General features: G+C 48.0%; 1 protein-coding gene and 1 long non-coding RNA gene across 4 annotated transcripts; both read right to left on the bottom strand.

The window, feature by feature from the left end:
- Positions 1 to 1316: 1316 nt before the first annotated feature.
- On the bottom strand, positions 1317 to 7125 carry LOC118926990 (uncharacterized). 3 transcript variants are annotated; one of them, XR_008996915.1, is made up of 3 exons: positions 6759 to 7125; positions 3931 to 4185; positions 1317 to 2238 (listed from the first exon to the last, which is right to left on the bottom strand). It is a non-coding gene; the product is annotated as an uncharacterized LOC118926990 (long non-coding RNA). The 3 variants fall into 3 exon arrangements; XR_008996916.1 differs by lacking the exon at positions 6759 to 7125 and adding an exon at positions 6139 to 6542; XR_005030676.2 differs by lacking the exon at positions 6759 to 7125 and having other exon boundaries at positions 3931 to 6542.
- A 5903-nt stretch (positions 7126 to 13028) lies between these two features.
- LOC118926989 (proproteinase E) lies at positions 13029 to 18745 on the bottom strand. Its single transcript, XM_036914617.2, has 8 exons — positions 18706 to 18745; positions 17643 to 17728; positions 16637 to 16734; positions 16387 to 16521; positions 15126 to 15262; positions 14620 to 14762; positions 13824 to 13976; positions 13029 to 13112 (listed from the first exon to the last, which is right to left on the bottom strand). The coding sequence occupies exons 1-8, from the start codon at positions 18743 to 18745 to the stop codon at positions 13095 to 13097; spliced, it is 810 nt and encodes a 269-aa protein (XP_036770512.1). The 3' UTR covers positions 13029 to 13094.
- Between the last annotated feature and the right edge of the window lie 343 nt (positions 18746 to 19088).

Here is a 19088-nt window from a genome sequence, read left to right as displayed (position 1 = left end):
GGGGCTACTGGCATCTTGTAAATAGAGGCTTGGGTTACCACCAAACATCCTGTAATACATAGGACAAGCCCCCATAAAAAGGAACTATCTGGCCCTGAAGTACCAAGGTTGAGAAAAGTATGTGCTTAGTTCACTCAATTCAGGAAACCTCAGCTGTCTTGCCCTAAGGTGATTTACTTCTTGGTCCACCTGGAAACTTGGATCCCTTACTTGCAAGCTACAGATCATCAAAGCAGCTGAGAAACTGGTACAGGCTAGGAAATTCCTTAACACCAGTTCCTGATCCATGTAAACAAATACCTTCAGAATGCTCTGAACAAACTGATGAACTGGAGAGACTATGATCCTTTCAGGGTTACTAACTCCTTTGCCAATGTTAAATTTTACTTAGAATTGAGTTGAAAGATAGTAAAAGGCTGTTTGCTTCTCTGTAGGAATACTATTCCCAAACACTATATGCCTCTGCATTCCCAGGCTTTCACCCAAGGTCACTTTTAAGACCTTACTTCCCTAACTTGGCTCTTCCCTCTCTTCTCTGCTTTTAACATATTTTTTTAAAAAGGAACGTGTTTTCTTACTGCTATCTCAAAACCAGATACCAAAAGACTAGTTTCACTCTAGCATTCCTAACAACGTATTTTGATGTCTTCCTTTCCTCAAAAACTGTATTTCCTTAAGACTTATATTTGTATTCTAGCATCTAGAACAGTTCCTAAGGCACAGGAGTACTAAACGAACATCAGAATAAGTATGAGTTTCAGCGTGAAGCTAACCAGCCCCACCTGAAAAGATCAGTTTCTGAATTGGTACCACGTTTGTTACAGGAACAGATTTACAAATCCAAGAGCCAGGCCACAGAGGCAGGAGGTTCCTCAAGACTGGATCACGTTGGGAAAGCAGCTGCTGATTTACTCTCTGCTGGACACAACCACAGCTACTGTTCTTGCTCAACTGTCAATGAATGTGTAGGTCTCCACACACAGAAAGCCAGGATGACCTCTGCTTCAGGAAGAGCAGAACAGAACAAGTTCTCTTGCAGGAAAAAAAGCCATGGAACAAAGGTGATGGAAACGGGAAAAATGGCATATCGAACAGCTCTGCATGAGTCACTTACCTCTAATGACAATGTTATATCCCTCTCTAAGTTCTGTGCAACATAAATTTTGACTGAAAACTTAGGCCAGGCCTCTTCCTATTTCCCAGCTCAGTGAAAGCAAGTCATAGTTCTTATCACCAACTCACATCTACTGATAATTATCTCACCTTTCTCATTTGCTGACTACTAAGAGCTGAACTGGCAAATCACAACAAGGACATTTTTATTAAGGACCAAACTTCTTTAATATTTTAAGAACATCTCAAATGAGTTAGTGGTGGGGTTACAGAAGCTTCCATTCATGCCACCACAGGGAGAATCAAGAATTCTGAGAGGTAAAGCAATTACCTTTGGATACATAAAAATATATTAAATCATGTCACAAAGTGCAGAAAAGGAGGCATTCAGCAGCGCAAAGATAAGCAGTAAGCTGATTGTCTCCACAAGAGGGCAGAAAAATTCCTGGAGTTCACAGTCCCAGGAAACAGAGCTGTCTCAGCCAAAAAGAGGTCCAGACATGGTTTTGACTGATTATTATTAAAACTAGTCAAAGGCAGCTCAAAGAAAACTAAGGTTCAGATTTTCCATGACTGCAGTTGGCTCTTTCAACAAAGAGAACCTTGGGTTACTTCTCATATCTGGGGTGAGTGAGAAGCGGGACTTAACCAGTGATTCTGACCCCGGGCTGACATCTCTGTGCCTGAGCTCTGAGTTCCTCAGGCAGAACCACCTGGAATTGCTCCTGTATCAGCATTTCCACAATTTGCTCCTTTGTGTGAATGTCAGGTCTCAGTCACTGTCCAGCAAGCTCCTGCAGATGTCTGAGGACATCCCTGGGCCCAGCCACATCCTCGTAGCGGAACTTCCTAAATCTCTGCCTGGAAACTGCAGAGTTGGGAGGATTCCTTCACAGCATGGTCTCAAGTCTTTGAGAAGGTCTTCATCAAGGTTCTCGGATGGAAGCTCAGAAGGCTCCTGTGGAACCTGGACCTGGGGAGTTGCTATTAGGATGACTTCTGGTTTGTCAGCCATCATCTCATTTGCAGGTGACCTTATTTGATCATTCTGGACTTTATTTCTTTGCATGTCTGGATACCCTTCACTCTCCATTCCGGGGCTCTGGAAAAAGATGTCTCAGACTCCTAGGCACACAAAAAAAGGTCAGGGTCAGCAAAAACAGACCAAAAAGGTGGTTTACCACCACCGTGATCCCATGGATCTGGTCCAGACCCAGGTTCCACCAGTTTCCCAACCTTAACAGAGTTTCTTAATAAAGATATCCAAATTTTATTTTTGCTTCCTCTTGTTGGTTCAACTGACACAATGGAGAAAATCTGTCAATGAAAAAAGGTAGATTCTCAAAGCATAAAGAATAAAGAATGCTGGCCTTGTAAGCTAAAGAATCTTTCATTCATGCCACCTCCCCCTCCCCCAGCCCTGACCCGACCCCATTACAAGGTATTTTACATGTTAAAAAAAAAAAAAAAAACACATGATGGGGGCAGGTGGATATCTTTAAATTCATGTGTGTTTGTTTGCTCCAACTGTTTTTATGGAGCACCTGCCCTGCTATGTCCAAAATCAAGTTATGAAGTGGTACTACTGTAGAAGAGAAAGAGGTATTGTCTTGCCAATGGGTTTCAGCCCGGGGCAAGTTCACTATGGATTCAGAGTGACCACAGAAATTGACAGCAAAAACGTTCTTGGGGTGAAAAGGTTATACCCAAGTTTATTTCCAGGTGGCAGGTCACTAGAATCCCATTCACTCAGAGTGAGTCTGCAGGCAGCAAGCCAGTCTCTGCCTCTGGGCCCCTCTGTCCGCACAGCTGTCCTCTGAGCCTCTCTGCACAGTCGTTCCACACAGCCATCCCACACAGGCGTCCTCTGGGTCTCTGTCCTCTGCTCTGCTCTCCTGCAGCCTTGCAGCCCTGCCACCATGTTGCACAGAGCACTGGGCAGAGCTGTTTATATAGACTCAACAGCCATGTATTGCCCACAGGTGTGCAGTGAGCTAGTCAACCAGGGCCAGGTGAGAATTCTGGCCACAGGAACTCTCATTTTAACCACACTCCACCCCTCCAGAATTCTCTCCTCTCAATCTATGTGCCCTCAGTCCTCTGCAATGGTCCCTGTGCAAGAAAGCTTAAACATTGTTCTCCAGCCTCTCCAGCAAAAAGTCTTGCAAACACACAGGCCAGACTCGTGGCTCTGTCTCTGACCTCTACCTCTTTGGTCTTAATGGCTGGAACTGCTGCTCTGGTTTCAGTTGTTGCCATAGCTCCAGTAAGATCCTATTTGGCTTCCTGTCTAATTTCCTTCCATCTACTCCTGCCCGTATCAAATCAACCCACATCTGGGTCCTTGTAACCCTCACAAGGCCCCTCAAATTCCTCCTGTGAGTAACAGGTCTTATTTCTTTCCGGGTTCTCGTTGCTTCAGCTACTGTACATGTCACCTCACATTTTGTAATCACTGCCTCAAGGCAGGCTGCACTGTCAAGGAAGACAGCTTTCCCGTCTCTGATCCTGACAGAACAATTCCATCCACCCCTAAGTCCCACAGCCCCCGGCTCAGCCTGAGTATAGGGGCGGAGCATAGAGTGCTCCACAAGCTGGGGAGGGGGCTGCTCTTCTCCTTGGGGAACTTTTAGCTGCTGGGTCTTTATTTTCTTTACAACCACTGGGCGTGCTTTGAGTACGGGAGGGGCCAGTGCCTTCATCCTTCCCCAGCAGCTCCATTTCTGGGACAGATGGCACCTTTCTCTCCACTCCAAGTGCCTCCTGTGCTGCAGTGCCTCGCAACAATGCCAGCTCGGTCTTCAGAAGCTCTCTTACCTTCAGCTCAATGCTTCGCAGCTGACATTCTTGTGCCACCTCCACCTGTGCTTCCCTCAGGAGTTCATCTTTTTCCTTGACGGCCTCTTCCTCCTTCAGAACACCTGGCAGTGCTGCTGTCTCATCTCCAATGGCACCTTGCTGCCAGCGCTCTCGTGCTGCCTCCTCCCTCATCAATGCCATCTCCTTCCTCAGGGAATCCACAGAAGTTTGCAGCTAGTGTTCTCGTGCCACCATTTCTTGGGTCTCTGTAGACTTTTTTAATACTGTGAGAAGCAGCCAACCCACAGTCCCCACTGCTTCACGGGCACTCTGCTTCTCAAAGGATCTGCTTCCTATACCAAGAGCCACCCCTACTGCCTCAGGTGTCACCTCCACTTGCTTCCAGTCCTGGCGTGGGGCCCAGTCCTTTAGGAGACAAGCCACCTCAGACCACATATCCATTGGGGGACAATCCACTGTCTCCCCATTCACAGGGGCAGCCCGCTGAAGTGCCCCTCCCATAAGGGCAGCCTTTTTCCTTGGTCAACAATGAATCCTGCCGACTATGCCAATTGCCTTGCCAATGGGTTTCAGCCCCAGCCGAGTTCACTATGGATTCAGTGTGACCAAAGAAATTGACAGCAAAACGTTCTTGGGGTGAAAGGGTTATACCCAAGTTTATTTCCAGGTGGCAGGTCAGTCACTAGAATCCCATTCACTCAGAGCGAGTCTGCAGGCAGCAAGCCAGTCTCTACCTCTGGGCCCCCCTGTCCACACAATCATCCCACACAGCCATCCTCCAGACCTCTGTCCTCTGCTCGGCTCTCCTACAGCCTTGCAGTCCTGCCGCCCTGCCACCATATTACCCGCAGAGGACTGGAGGGAGCTCTTTATATAGACTCAACAGCCATGTATTGCCCACAGGTGTGCAGTGAGCTAGTTAACCAGGGCCAGGTGAGAATCCAGGCCACAGGAACTTTCATTTTATCCACAGGTATGCTCATTTACATCTACTCTCCTGTGTTTTCTACCTCCCCCCATCTCTTTCATGATGATGAAAGAATACCAAGTGTTACCAGTACAAGGGGTCAGGGGAGGAAAAAAGAGAAAGAAAAGAAAAGCCTCTATGTTAAGATCAAGATCCTAAGTTCCTCCAGTGTTTGGAAAATTGAACTTGTCAGAATCCTAGTAGCACAGACTTCCAATTCCTTGGAAGCTTGACAGCTCCAAGATTAGCGAACAAGCTTTATTGGGAAGAAGTGGGGGGGAAGGGGCAGGTAGGGAGTAGGCAGGTCAAATACCTGTAAAATGCCGGAAAAAAAAAGGCTTTGCTTCATTCGGGTTAGGGGCCCTGTCCAAAAGGGTTATTTACAGGAAAACCATACCCTGTGCTAATTTACTTAAAAAAGGAAAAACTTCAAATGACAGTATAACACTAAGAAAATTAGTTTTCACATCAGGGTATGTCCCATCAAATATAACCACTATGATGTAGTCAATTTTCAAGGATCAGCTTTTTTCATTAATGACCCCCTTCCCCGAGAACTAACCCCTCCTCGGTATACACAGCAGAAGTGTTGACATTTTTAATCCCTCCTGGCTCAGATACTCTCTCAAATCTCTTTCCCGGGTAACAACTGACAGCGGCCAGCCATCACCAGTACTGACTAACTGCTCTGCATTAACTTGTTCTAGGCTCCTTGTCACCTCTTCTCTAAAGTTTCACTGACCCATTTCCTAGCAGCCTTGAACTGATTCTACCCTGTAGCTTGGATATTCTTGGCGTACAGCAATTCTCATGTTGTCTGGGTTTTTGCTCAGTCAACAGTGTGCTCATCCCCAAAAGCTGTTACTAATCTGGAGTGTGAAGGACTAAAAATATTCCCATTAACTTAGGAGTGCTTTGGATAAAAAGGAAATACTTTGTCAAGGAAAGATTAATGACACATTTCCCAAGAAAAATCTTTGCAACAACCTAAGTGACCATCAAGATGGAAATTAAAGTACTGTCCGCCATTCAGGGGAACACTGTGCAGCCTTGTAAAGAATGAAGTCAGTGGGTGCTGATATCTAAGGATGTCCCTAATTCATCACCACATGACCTGTGGTGCAGATCAATATACATAGCTCCATCTGAGGAAATTAAAAATACATACACATAAGCATTCAAGACCTGTTCTATTCACAAATACCTGGAAGGTTATCAAAGAAATTAATGGTATTTACTTCTGAGAGGTAGGAAGAGTAGAAGTGGGAAACATTTTTCATCTCCTATATTTCTGTGTTGCTTTGTCTTTAACTATAACCATGTACCACTTTCCTAACAACTCAAGGGGGCGCAAACTTCTCGGGCATTCCCCTCTTGTCCAAAAACCTTTCTGACAGAAAAACCCTCAACCCACTTAGGAAAACACGCTTTTATTAATTCTTCAAGCTCCCAGCACTAAAGTCTTTACAACCCTCGCTTCTGTCTGTCTGAACTGTCAGTAGGCCAGTTCTCAAGGTTGGCTCTGAAAGTAGACCAGCTCCACGATTTACCCCTTATAAATTCTGTGATTTTTAGAAGACCACCGGCCAGACACAATAGCTTACCTCATCAGTTAATAATTGCAGTTTACTGAGCACTTATTTCCTACCTGACATTGTGTCGAGCATTTTACATTCTCTTCCATGTGATCCCAAGTTAAATTCTTGATATAACTCCACAACTGCCCCAGCTGTCTCTATTAGCAGAAGCAGCATCCACTAGTTAATTTGTTGAATTTTACAGGCCAGGCACTTCGCAGCTTTCCTTCATCCAATCCTCCCGATAACCCACTGGGACAACTACTGTTATTTCCACTCACAGATAAGCGAACTGCGTCTCGGTCAGACGGGACTTGCCCAAGATCACCACAGGCCAGGAGGTGGCGAGACCACACGGCCGAGTAAAGCAATCCCCGGGGTCTAAGCCTGGGAAGCTGAGCCCGACTCCTCCCACCACATGGGCGCGGCTCAAAGATTCTAGGTCTGGCCCGAAAATGCGTTTCCGGGGCGCCCGACCGGGACCGCCTCCTCCTCCTCCTCCTCCTCCTCGCTAAAGCGAGGCCGCGCCAGCCGGAACAGCCCGCAGGCGCCAAATGCAGGGCCACCCGGCTCCTAGGGCGCCACCAGGGCCTCCGCTCCGACAGACCAAGCACGGGCAGGGAGAGCGCAGTGGGAGGGAACTGGAGCGTTCACCTGCGCAGGTGCCACGTCGGGGGCCAGGGGCGGGGGCAGCTCCCGATAAGACTCGACACACCAAAACCAACTCGGAGAAACGGAAACCACACCCCCGCGCTGAGGTTTGTAGCACCCCTGCCCCCAAGCCGCCGCCGGAACCGGAAGTCTGTCCCCACCCGGAAGTTGAAAGTGGAGGGAGCGACCGGTTAGAAGGGCTGCGTTTCTCTAGGCGTCGGCGGTGCTCTGCAACTTCATGGTGTTAACTCGTGGTGGGCTTTTGGCCGGCGGGTGTCCTCAGTCCTTCCGGCCGTGCGGAGCTTTGGTTCCGCCTAGGCAGCTTTTCCACTTCGGGGAAATTCTTTGTCTTTCTGAGCCGCAGTGTACCTAACTGCAAAGTGAAAAGAGGATGAAGCGGGAATTGAGACACCAGGAGCCCCCCGACAACAGCTGAGTCAGCGCCCCACCCTGAGGTTACACCCTTGAGCCTTTTCACCACCCGAAGAAACCAAAATAGAAGGCTGGGTGGTTGCTCTTGGGAGACTGGTCCTCTAAGGCGCCCCGTGGAATCATGAGGCAGTGGACGCAGTCTATTAAGAACCCCTGCCTCAGTGTACCCAGACAAAAGTGGGCTTGTGCCTATGCGGGGTTGACAGTCTGTCCAGAGGGTGACCCCATATGTATAGGAGGCTCAGTCTTAGCCCCATGTGCCTCTTCTCCAAGGCTTTCCAAGTGCTGATGGTTAAGAATTGAGGTTCTGAAGTCATGCTCAGCCAGTTTGAGTAAGGGCACACACAAGTTAAATAGCAAGGTGATGCTAACCAAGGAAGCCTTCCCACCTAGCTCTTCACCCTGAATGAAAAGGAACTTGTGTCTATGCGAGAGGGACTCAGGTGGCTCAACCCACCTCTCCTTGCAACTGGCCTATCCAAGGGGGACAGGAATTAAGAGGGGCACCCCAAAGCTCCCTGCTGGGTTATCATCCCAGAGCCAATGTCCCTATGGAAGGGAGGATGCGCCTTTTGTCTACACTACCACTGCTGGCCAGTAAACTACCAGATGACCAGGTACTCCAGGTGGTCGTGGAGGACCAGTACTCCCTGCTATGGCCCTACCCTTACTTTCCCCAGCAACTGTGCATCCTTCCCCCACTCACAGCTACAACAGTTTCCAGCTTTCACCTCTTCTCAGCCTTGGTTTCCCCATCTGTAAGATGAGAGGATTGGACTAGACTGAGTCCAACTAGATCCATAGGCCAAGGACCATGACCGTCCTGTCGTCATGTCTCCAACACCTAAAACAGAGCATAGGCTGGTTAACATCTCAGTGAATGAGTGAACAGAGAAGGCTTGAATTTTATGCTAAAGCCAATCTCATAAACACCACCAGGGATATAGGTGTACTTTCACAAAGCCAGGTTTATTGACTTGATATAGTAAGCACACAGAGAAACCATGGGTGTCTCAATAGATAAAGGAAGAAATAGGGGTATAATAACATTTGGGGGAAGAGTGGAACTTAGGTGAAACTGAAGTGAATCGGTGTTGATAGGCTCTGAGCAAACCTGGCTATATGCAATGGGCTTAATATCAGGCTTGGGCTGAGAAGTGAACTCAACAGTCCTGTCTCCTTGGAGACCACAAATTTAAGATAAATATAGTCAAAAAAAACATTATCTGAAGCTCTACACCTGGGTTGATACTCCAAACTGTTTCTTTGTGTCAAATTTGGCTCTGACCCACTAGACAAGAGGGGAATGTTCCATTGCACTGACACAGTTTCAAACAGCAGGTCCTCCAAGCAATATAATGAGTTATAAGAAATACATATTTCCCAAGTATCTATGGTCTTCATCCACAGTTCCTGAAAACATGGCAGAGCCTTAAAGGTGAACGGGGTATCTTGTCATGTTAATGAGAGACTTTTGGACCCCACCCAAGCCCAGGGGCTGGAGGTTGAATCAACCAATGGGCAATGATTTAGTCAGTCATAACTCTGCAATAAAACCCTCACAAAAAACCCCCGAGAAAAGTGTAGGTCCTTTGATTCCTGCTTTTCTTTCAAAGAGACCTCCTGTGCTTGGGGAACCAGGACGTGTGCATATGCTACCAAGCCAGGCCTGAAGCTTCTTTATTTGAGACTTTGCTGTGTATCACTTCATCTGCCTGTTAACTTGTATCTTTTATGGTATCCTTTACTGAACTGGTAAATGTGTTTTCCTGAGTTCTATGAGCTGCTCTAGCAAATTAATGGAAACCTAAGGCAGGGAGGTTGTTGGAACCTCCTATCTGTAGGTATTTGCTCAGAAACACAGGTAACTGCCTGGGGCTTGTGACCAGAGTCTGGAGTTGGGGGGTGGCGGGGTGGGAGACAGTCTTCCAGGACGGAGCCCTTAACGGGAATCTAGTACTGTCTCTAGGCAGACAGTGTCAGAATTGAGTTCTTGGACACCCTGCTGGTGTTCCAGAACTGCTTGGTGTTGTGTGGGGGAAGACCCCCCCAACTCCCCCTCCCCCCCTCACACGCACACATACACACAAACACCTGCACACACACACACATTGAAACTGGTCCAGGAACAGGAAAGGAGTTATACTATTACTGCTATATAACATTATTACTGCTGTGTATACTATTGTGTTTAGAAAGAAGAACATGCATTCAGCATTATGTCTTTAATGTTTATTGACAAAAAAGAAAAGGTTTGACAGATTCATATTTGACAGGAATCCCTTGATGTATTGAACATCTGGAGGTGAAAGCCCTCTAGATCCTCCAGTCTTCCCATCCTAATAGTACCCCCTCCATCCTGGGGCCCACATCTCTCTGGGCTTCCATTAGAACACTGAGTCAAGCCTCTATCCCTCTATCCTTGGATGTACCTGTCATCGTCCCAGCCAGACTACAGGTTATTTTACTCTGCCCATGCCTGGCAGAGAATACCAGTAGTTGCTCAGTCCACGTCCATTGAATCTGTTGATAGCTTTTCTAAATACAAAGAAAAAGAAATGGAAGGAAGCAAAGCAACACAACAGCAGCAGTTGTGTAAAAGAGGTGGGACTGTGGAAGACTTTTAAAAATCTTTCCCAAAGTGGAAGCTTCTAAAATGTAGCCAGTATTAATGTTCTGAAAAATGGAAAAGAGAATGGAATTGTTGACTCTTTTAAGATAAAAAAAAAAGAATCGACACATTAGTGATTTTTAAGTGAGAACTACATTATTGACATTGTGTTGTTAAAAAGAAGGCATTGCAACACTGATTCCTTTATAATTTTTTAAAGGAATTGAAATATGACATTTGTGTTTTTTCAAAAAGATTCTCTTCATGACTTAGAAAACAAAAACAAAAAAATGTTGGTATTGACACTCTAAACATTGCTCAAAAACTTGTTATTGAATGTTGGTTTTAAAGAATTTGAGTTGTTGAGACTTGGAGATTAAAAAAAAGAAAACTGAGTTATTGATTAAAATGTTAGCACTTTAGGCAAGATTTCTTAACTCTCTGTTGCCCATGAGTGAGAAAGGGTATCATACCAGTTCTCAGGTTCCCCCCCTGACCCTGGGTAGAGGGCCCCTGAGGACACACAGCCCAACCACAGGGTGGAATTTTACAGGTCCAACTGCCCTTTATCTTAAAAGTATTTTGGAAAATTGTTCGAGGCCCCTTTCCTAACCCATTGGGAAGAAGTAGATACTCAGCTTTGGCAGCCCTGCTGTGCCTCGGGAACACCTGACAATTACATATGTCACCCAGTACTATCTATCTGACTCAATACAAATGATTAACATATGCTGGTTCCAGAAATCCTCCCATCCTCCCCCACACCCCTGTGATGCAGAGGTCTCTGCCCTGCTTGATTCAGTTCCTTCCTTGCCCTCACTCTGGCCTTACCAGGCCAGTTCTCGGGCTTTTGTAGGAGCTGGAATGGGGGTAATGAGTGGAGATGAGTTTTGTGGGGCAGGGTTGAGATTCTAGGAGTAGTTTTAAGAGAAAAGTGTGGGTTTTTGTAATGTATGAGGACAGTGGATGGAAAAAGAAAAAGGAATAATTTTAAGAAGTATTACTGATACAACCACTTTGGAGAGCAATTTGGCAACTGGTAATGTAAAGCTGAAAATGAGCACACCTTCCCACTCAGCAGTTCCATTTCTTGGACTATACTCTAGAGAAACTGTGCACATGTGCCCCTGGAGATATGTCCAAGGACATTCATTGAAGCATTATTTGTGATTGCAAAAAAGTGGCCCTGCTATGGAAGTCCATGAAGAGTGAAGAGGGGGAAAAGGATAAGTAACTAGTGTTGTGCAACAGGATAATCTTCAAAACTAGTGGCAATGAACTAGAGATATATAAATTAACATGGGTAGATCTCACAAACATAATGTTAGGTGAAAGTAGCAAATTGTAGAATAATCCATACAGCATGAAGCCAGGCATGTGTTTTAAAAAAGCAAAACAATGCAGTATGTTGCTTATGGATATTATGTACATGATAAAAATATAAAGCATGGAGTAAAAAGATCAACACCAAACTCATTTGATCAGTCAGGATGGGTTAGGTCAATGCCGCTATAACGAACACCCAAAATCTTAGTGGCTTACAACAACATAGTCTCTTGCTTGCTTGTGTACATGTTCACCAGGGGTCATGGAGGCTCTGCTCCAAACCTCCTCACTCCAGGACCAGGCTGACCTGTAGCCACCAATTGCCATGGCAAGGCAAAAGAGAGCTTGGCAATTTATCCTGTCTCTCAAGTCTTCACCTTGGCCAGAGCAAGTGATATGGCCAAACCAAATTCAAGAAGCCAGGCGAGACCTATCCTACTATGTGCCCCAAAGGAAAAGCAGTAATATTAGGTGGCCAGCTCCACAGCCATGATGATAATGATGACCTCCGGGAAGAATACAAAGGGGCCTCCACCTTAACTCTTGGTATTATTTAGAAAATGTGAAGCAAAAACATGAAAGTATTAACTCCAGAGAGAGGGTACATGGTATTTCCTATATTATTTTCCGTGTTGTGTCTTTTCAACTTTTCAAAATGAGAAGTATAATTTTCAAAGGGAGGGGACAATGGGGTAACATTTAATACTAAAAATTATGTATGTATGTCCTTGCTGGACCCATGTTTCCTTTCACAGTATTCAGAAGGAACATGAGTAAAGGAATTAATTTGTTTTTATGTTGATTTTGGCTGCATGGCAGCAGTCTTCTGGACCTCAGCAACAGCTCACTGGGTCCCAACCTCGTTTGTGGCATTGAGTGTGCATCTGTGTGTGTGTCTGCTCCCCATCCCGGGCAACAAGGGCTTTCCCCAAAGTTGTCCTACTCACATCTGTACTCCCAACCCTGAACTTGCTACAATAAAAGGTGCCCAACAGTGAATGACTCTGATATGCTCATTTCTATATAAATACCGAGCCATTTCAGGACAGAAACCATGTCATCATTCCCCTTTGAGCCCTTTTCTGAAACAAGGAATGAATGCTTGTTGAGTGAATAAACGACTGCAGCCCTCCTTCCCAAATGAGCAATGGAAATAGGAATTACATGGGCCCTTCCCACTCTACCATGAGCCTTCCAAGGAGCTGGCAAGGTGAGTTTTTCTGCAGATTATACCATATTTTTATGTCTGCATTGAAAAGTCAACAATGTGTGTGGCTGTTACAGGGTGACCAACTTCCCAGGACTCTTCTGATTTTACCACTGAAAGTCCTATGTCCTGGGAACCCCCGCAATCCCAGGCAAACTGGGATGGTTGGTCACCTAATAGCAACTTCTTTCTTCTGTCTAGCCCCTTTTTTCTAATTCTCATATGTCAGGGTTGGATATGGTCTCATCTCTACATATCAGATTTAAGATTTTAGGAATGGGTCAGAGGGGAAGAGGTGAGTCAAAGAAGGAAGAAAGACTCAAGTTGGGGTTGTCTGAGATCTTTATTTTTTACAAAGTGTGGATCAGCATTACCACCCAGGCCTTGGTTCTAGTGGCTTGCCATGGTCTAGAAAAAGAGGGGGGAAACCCAGAATAGTCTAGTTAGCACAGGTTCTGAAGCCATATGGAACTGGGTTCAACTCCCAGCCGTGTCACTCATTAGCTGTGTGACCTTGGGAGAGTGACTGGACCTCTCTGAGCCTGTTTCCTTATCTGTATAATGGGGGTAATCATAGTACTTACCTCATGGGTTTTTTTTTTATTAAACTATTATCTAAAGTGCTCATCATAGTGCCCGTACGTTTAAGTGTCTATAAATGGTGGCTGTTGCCATTACCATGAACAGTATTAATCCTCCCTGACCATTTCCCAGATAAGGTTTGCACTCTCCCTGGGGCCTGAGCTTTGCCTATCATAGTAATTTCATCATTATTGCTCATTTAATCGTATGTCCCCCCACAGGGCAGCCTTTTGACACATCACTCTGTCCTCCATGACAAGAAAAGTCCTGGACCAGAGAAGGTACTTGGTAAACACTTGTTGAAATAGGGAAGTTTGACAGTAGTTAAAAGCTGCACCCAGAAGCCATCAAAGTCCTTGCGGCCACACTCTAGCTGAAAACATCCCCTAAGCCCTCTGGAATGTCCCCAGGGCCCTTCCAAGACAGACCTTCTAGAATCCTTTCAGCCCCTCTTCAGGGTTTCTGCTCTCACCCATCCCCCCAGCACCTCTCAGAAGAGCCAGCACCGGGGAACCCTGCTTGCCCTGTCCTGCTCACCTCCTCGATCCACTCGTTGAAGGCTGAGACTCGAGTGAACACCGTGGGCTTCTTGAGGGTGTTACAGCCGAAGGAAGAAACAAAGCTGGTCACGCCGTGGACCTGCCAGGAGCCATCAGCTGCGGGGCAGTTGAGGGGTCCTCCAGAGTCACCCTAGGGTGATGGGAGAGAGCGGGGAGGCTGAGCCATGCTTGAAGTTTAAGGAATGCATTCTCATTTGGGGGGATTTCAAGAAACCCCCATATTTACTTGACCTCTCTGAGCCTCAGTTGGCTCATTTGTGATGGGGAATATCTGTCTTACAGGAACTTGTGATGATAAATGAATGATCTTAGCACAATCCCAAGTAGAGAGGAAGCAATCAATATGATAATTATTATTGGTACCACAGTTAATTATTAATATTGTTATTCATACTTATGATACAATAATAGTGTTGCTTAATTAAACTTCAGGGCCCCAGAAGTGAAGGTGACTTTATATGTCATGGTGTTGATTACCCTTGCTGTGCTGATGGGGAAGCTGAGGACCAGCGAGGGGCAGTGACTTTCCCCTGGTCAAGTCATTTTGTGAGCTGGGACTAGAATCCAGAGGCACTGGATTCTACAATGACTACACTGTGTAGTCAGACTACACAGACTTCCTCCAAGTCCTGCCTGGACTGGAAGCTGAATGGGGCAAGCAGGTAAGATTCTCCTCACCTGCCAGGCAGATGGCAAAGGAACCCCAAAGCCCGGCATGCCGAGCTGAGTGGCTATAACCCAGTACCACCTTGGGCAGGTGAGAGGTAACTCACATTGCACCCCGAGCGGGTATCCCCACCGGCGCACACCATGGTCTTCTTCACAGACATGCCCCACCAGTCCAGCTTGGAGCAGTGCTCATAGTCCACCACGGGCAGCAGTGCCTGCTGCAGCTTATCCGGGAGTGGCCCTCCAGCTGCGGGGACAGAGAGTGCTGAGCTGGGGGTCATGGGGTGCAGGGCTTGAGCTGGGGTCTGGGGGTCAGAGCTGGGCACCCGAGAGTGGGGTGGGGGGCGTGAGACAGGCAGGTCTTCCAGTCTGATGGGACCCTCCTCCCACGAGGTTATGTGGTCCTGCCTGCTCTGTCCACCATAATGTCCCCATCACTTGGCATACAGGAGCCACTAAACAAATGTTCAATGGAACACATTCATGTTTGAGAGGACGAGGGGAGAAGATACCACTGGAGTAGGAATGGGAGGAAAATGCCCTCAGTCGCCTGCCCCCAGGCCCCATCTTCCTGCCCACACTCCCTTTGGCTGGCTGGCGGCTTACTTACTGTAGAGCCGGCCCCAGCCGCTGATGTAGCAGGGTGCCTGATTGGGCAGAATGTCGCCCGCAGGAGGGAGGCAGGCGAGCTGCACGGTGTCTCCCAGCTGGGCACTGCGCGAGAGCTTGATGAGGGCGATGTCATTGCTGGGGAGGAGGGGGGCGTTGTGGGGAACCTGCTCCTCCAGCCAGACCAAGCCCCACCTCCCAGTCTTTGCTCCAGATGTTCCACCTCTGGGATGCCCCCACTGCCCCTTTCCCCTCCAAATCCTTCTCATTCTGTGGCTGGGAAACTATAGGAAGCCCTCCCAGCCCCATCAGCCCATGTCGATCCTCGGCCTTCACAAACGTCCTCAGCTTTCACACCAGGGGTTCTTGTACTACAGCCGCATCAGAACCACTGGAGGGTTTGTTAAGACACAGGTGGCTGGGTCCCACCCGGAGTTTCTGAAGCAGCGGGTCTGGGTGGGGCCTGAGAAGTCACATTTCTAACAAGTTCCCAGGAGATGCTGATGCTGCGGGTCTGGGGACCGTGCTCTGAGAACCCCTGCTCTCAGTCTCCCTCTGCCGGCTTGTCACCCATGTCATTGCCCCTAGGCCTGCTCTTCTCTCCACTTACCCAGGAGCCCTGTGAGAATAGGTCAAAATCTGATCACCGTGGCCCCTCAGCCCTGCAGGCACTTACCCGAAAAATGTTTAGCCACCCAGACATGCAATTTCGCATGTGCTTGAGGGGCTTAAGAAGCCCTTCTTTCATGTTCTCCCCCAGCATTTGCCTCCTTGACCTTCACAAACACCCAGGAAGCCCAAAAGGTCACACTTGACAACTGTAAAACTGAAGCCCAGAGAAGGGTGGTGACGTGCCCAAGCCGCACAGCGACTTAGCGGTGGGCCTGCCTCTCAGGCCAGCGCTCCTCCCTTAGGCCATGGTGCTGGGGACCCAGGATGCCCGGGATAAACATCTGTTGCATGGAGGAGCCCTTGAATTTGGGACGGGATGCCAGAAGAGTCCTGGGTTCTGAAGCCAACTAGCCAAATGGCCTTGCCTGAGCTCCTATCCCTCCCCAGGACCAGCTGTCCCTTCCACGGGGAGAGAGGTTTGGGGTAGATGATCCTGAAAGGCTCTGCTTCCTCCAACTCTCCGTGTGTGGGACCTGGGCTCAGGCTGCTGGACCCAGACCCTTGTCCCTGGGAGTCGCCTCAGAATTGGCTTTGGGTCATGCAGGACCAGTACAAGAGCCCCTGGGACCCAGGCCTGAGAATTCACTCACCCACAGGCCACACATTTGGGGTTCCATAGTGGGTGCACGAAGAGGTCCTCATTGTTGATGGGGATCACTTGTTCAGGGCCTTCTTTCTCCGCCCGGTCATACTCGCCCAACACCACCTGGTAGGTCATGGAGCTCCTGCCAGGGGAAGTGAGGTCAGCCCCAGCCCGACTGGCCTCCCTCCCTTCCAAGTCAGCCACTTCCCTGTCCTGCTGGGACTCATGCAGGGACAGGGGCAAGTGAGAGAACTCACGAGACGCAGTGACCCGCAGTCATGATCCAGTCGGGAGCAATGAGGCTGCCACCACAGGTGTGGTGGAAGGTTCCGTCCTTTTCATACTGCAGGGAGATCTGGTGGCAAGGGAGGGAGGAGTCTGAGCCGTCTGGGTTCTACAGTGAGGGTTGCTGTCCATGGCTGTATAGATTGTGCACTGTGCAGCTGCAGGGGGCATCAGTCATGCAAAACGGCACCCTCTAGAAATGTGCCGTGCCCGAACCTACACAACCATATCATCTGTAGGTGCTTTCATGCTACAATGACAGAGTTAAGTCACTGCAATAGAAACCATATAGCCAACAAAGTCTAAAATATTTACTCTCTGGTCCTTTACAGAACAAGTTAGCTGACCCTTGCTGTAGACGTGCCATCCAGTAGAACTCTCTGTGATGATGGACATGTTCTGTATCTTGGTGGTCCAACATGGTAGCCACTAACCACATATGACCATTGAGGATTTGAAATGCAGCTGATATTGAGCAACTAAATTTTTAGCATTACTTAATTTAAATAAATTTAAACTTAAGTAGCCACATGTGGCTAGTGGCTACCGTGTTAGTGAAGCTAGTCTAGCTCTGCACCTCCCTCCACCGACCTCTGTAAAGCCCTTCACCCTTTTATTGCTTTCAGATCTTCTAGCCCTGTTGTATAATTCAAGAAGTCTAGGAATGAGTTGCCCCAAAATCTCCCTCCCTAAACACGATGCCTGCACTTCAGCATTCCTTTACTAGTGCACCAACCCTTAGGTTAAATATTACCCTCTCCCCAGATTCCACTTTCAACTTGCAAACAACCCAGTGAGGGTTACAGAGTGAATGGACAAAACTTCCATTGGAAGTGGATTATCCAAGCATTTCCTGGCCTGTGGAAGCTGAAGTGGATACTGGAATAGAAGCAATGGAGTCAAGACTGGATGCCTTGCAATCAGAGCAGGAGGTGCAGAGCCCATAGTGGGAAATAATGTAGCTGGTATTGGTCTTACCTGCCAGGGCCAGCTGTAGGGGACTGCATCATCACCATTGACAACGCGGCTGGCGGGGTTGTTAGAAGGTCGGCCACAGCCCGAGGCTGGAGGAAACAGTAGAGTTGTCACTCAGCCAGAAGGTCCCCAAAAGCAAAGAGGCAGCTGGGGTCCCAGTCCTAGTTGTGCAGCAACCGGCTGCATGGCCAGGTGCAAGCCTCTTCCCCTCCAGGGACCTCAGTTGCCACATGTGAATAGTGAGCACTTGTTCTAGAGCGGGGATTTCCAGGTCCCAGGAGTCCAGGGATGGAGAGGAACCTGTGACCTCCTTCCATGGCAGGATTGAAGGAGTTGGTGCATTTAGAACAGTGTTTGGTACCCAATGAGCCCTTGAAAATTAACAGTTATTGTCATGAAGAGTGGAAGCTTTGGGCTAAGACTGCCTGGGCTTAAGGAGGTACAGCTCTGCTCCCTCATTCTAGCATTCTAGCATGAGTTTGCTTCTCTGAGGGTCAGTTTCTCCATCTGTAAAATGGGGATAATAATATTACTTACCTCATGAACTCATGTAAGAAAAATTCTTAGCATTCTGTCTTGCATATAGCAAGCTCTTGATGAATATTATGTTACCATTACTGTCAGTCAAGGGGGGCTGCTTAGAGGAGGTGGCCCTGAGCTGGAATATAATATGGCAGAGAAACCAGAAGAAGACTAGACCACAGGATATGGAGCAGGGTAGGGGGAGTGTGAGAGGGGAGTGTGAGGGTTAAGCAGAGGAACAGAAATTCCACCCCAAGCAGTCTAACCACAGAGCCCAAACTCTTTGCCATTAGACTTCGTTTACTTCCCCATAGAGGACCCCTGCCACAGTGCCTGGCGTCTCCAAGTCTTTCTCCTGAGCTGGTCTATCCACAGTTTCCCCCTCCATTCTCCTGCTCCAGCACCAAGTTGAAAGCCTTCACAATCAGGCCCCAGGTACAAGCTGAGATCCCTCCTATGGAACCAGGTGTTGGGTCCACGAGACCCAGGGTGGGTGGCAGATTCAAGGGCTCCTGGCCCAGGGCAGCAGAGGCTGCGGGCTTACCAAGGGCCACAAGTAGGAGGGAACTCAACAGCCAGAGCATCGTGAGTTTTCAGCTGATAAGAAAGATACGCTTAGCCTGGGACTCTAATATAGGGCAGAGGCAGGTGGGGGGGGCAGACTGGACCCATTCCCAGAACAGGTGGTAGAACACCAGGTCTCCCATGGTCCAAGGCCACAGCCCTCATCCACTGCAGATGGAGAAGTGACAGCCAACACCAGGATCCAGGGTTCCCTCCAGCCTGTGGCAGCACAGATGGCATTGAATGGCTAGCTGATAACAGGGGTGAGGGAAGGAAAGTTCACATTAGAACAAGTCAACCTCTTCCAGGAAAGAATGTGGGCTCTGGAACTGGTCATACTTGGGTTCAAATACTGGCTCTGTC

Source organism: Manis pentadactyla, chromosome 4 (assembly GCF_030020395.1).
Source record: "Manis pentadactyla isolate mManPen7 chromosome 4, mManPen7.hap1, whole genome shotgun sequence".
Taxonomy (NCBI): Eukaryota; Metazoa; Chordata; class Mammalia; order Pholidota; family Manidae; genus Manis; species Manis pentadactyla.
The sequence above is the reverse complement of the archived record's forward strand: the minus strand, read 5'-3'. Positions and strand labels throughout refer to the sequence as shown.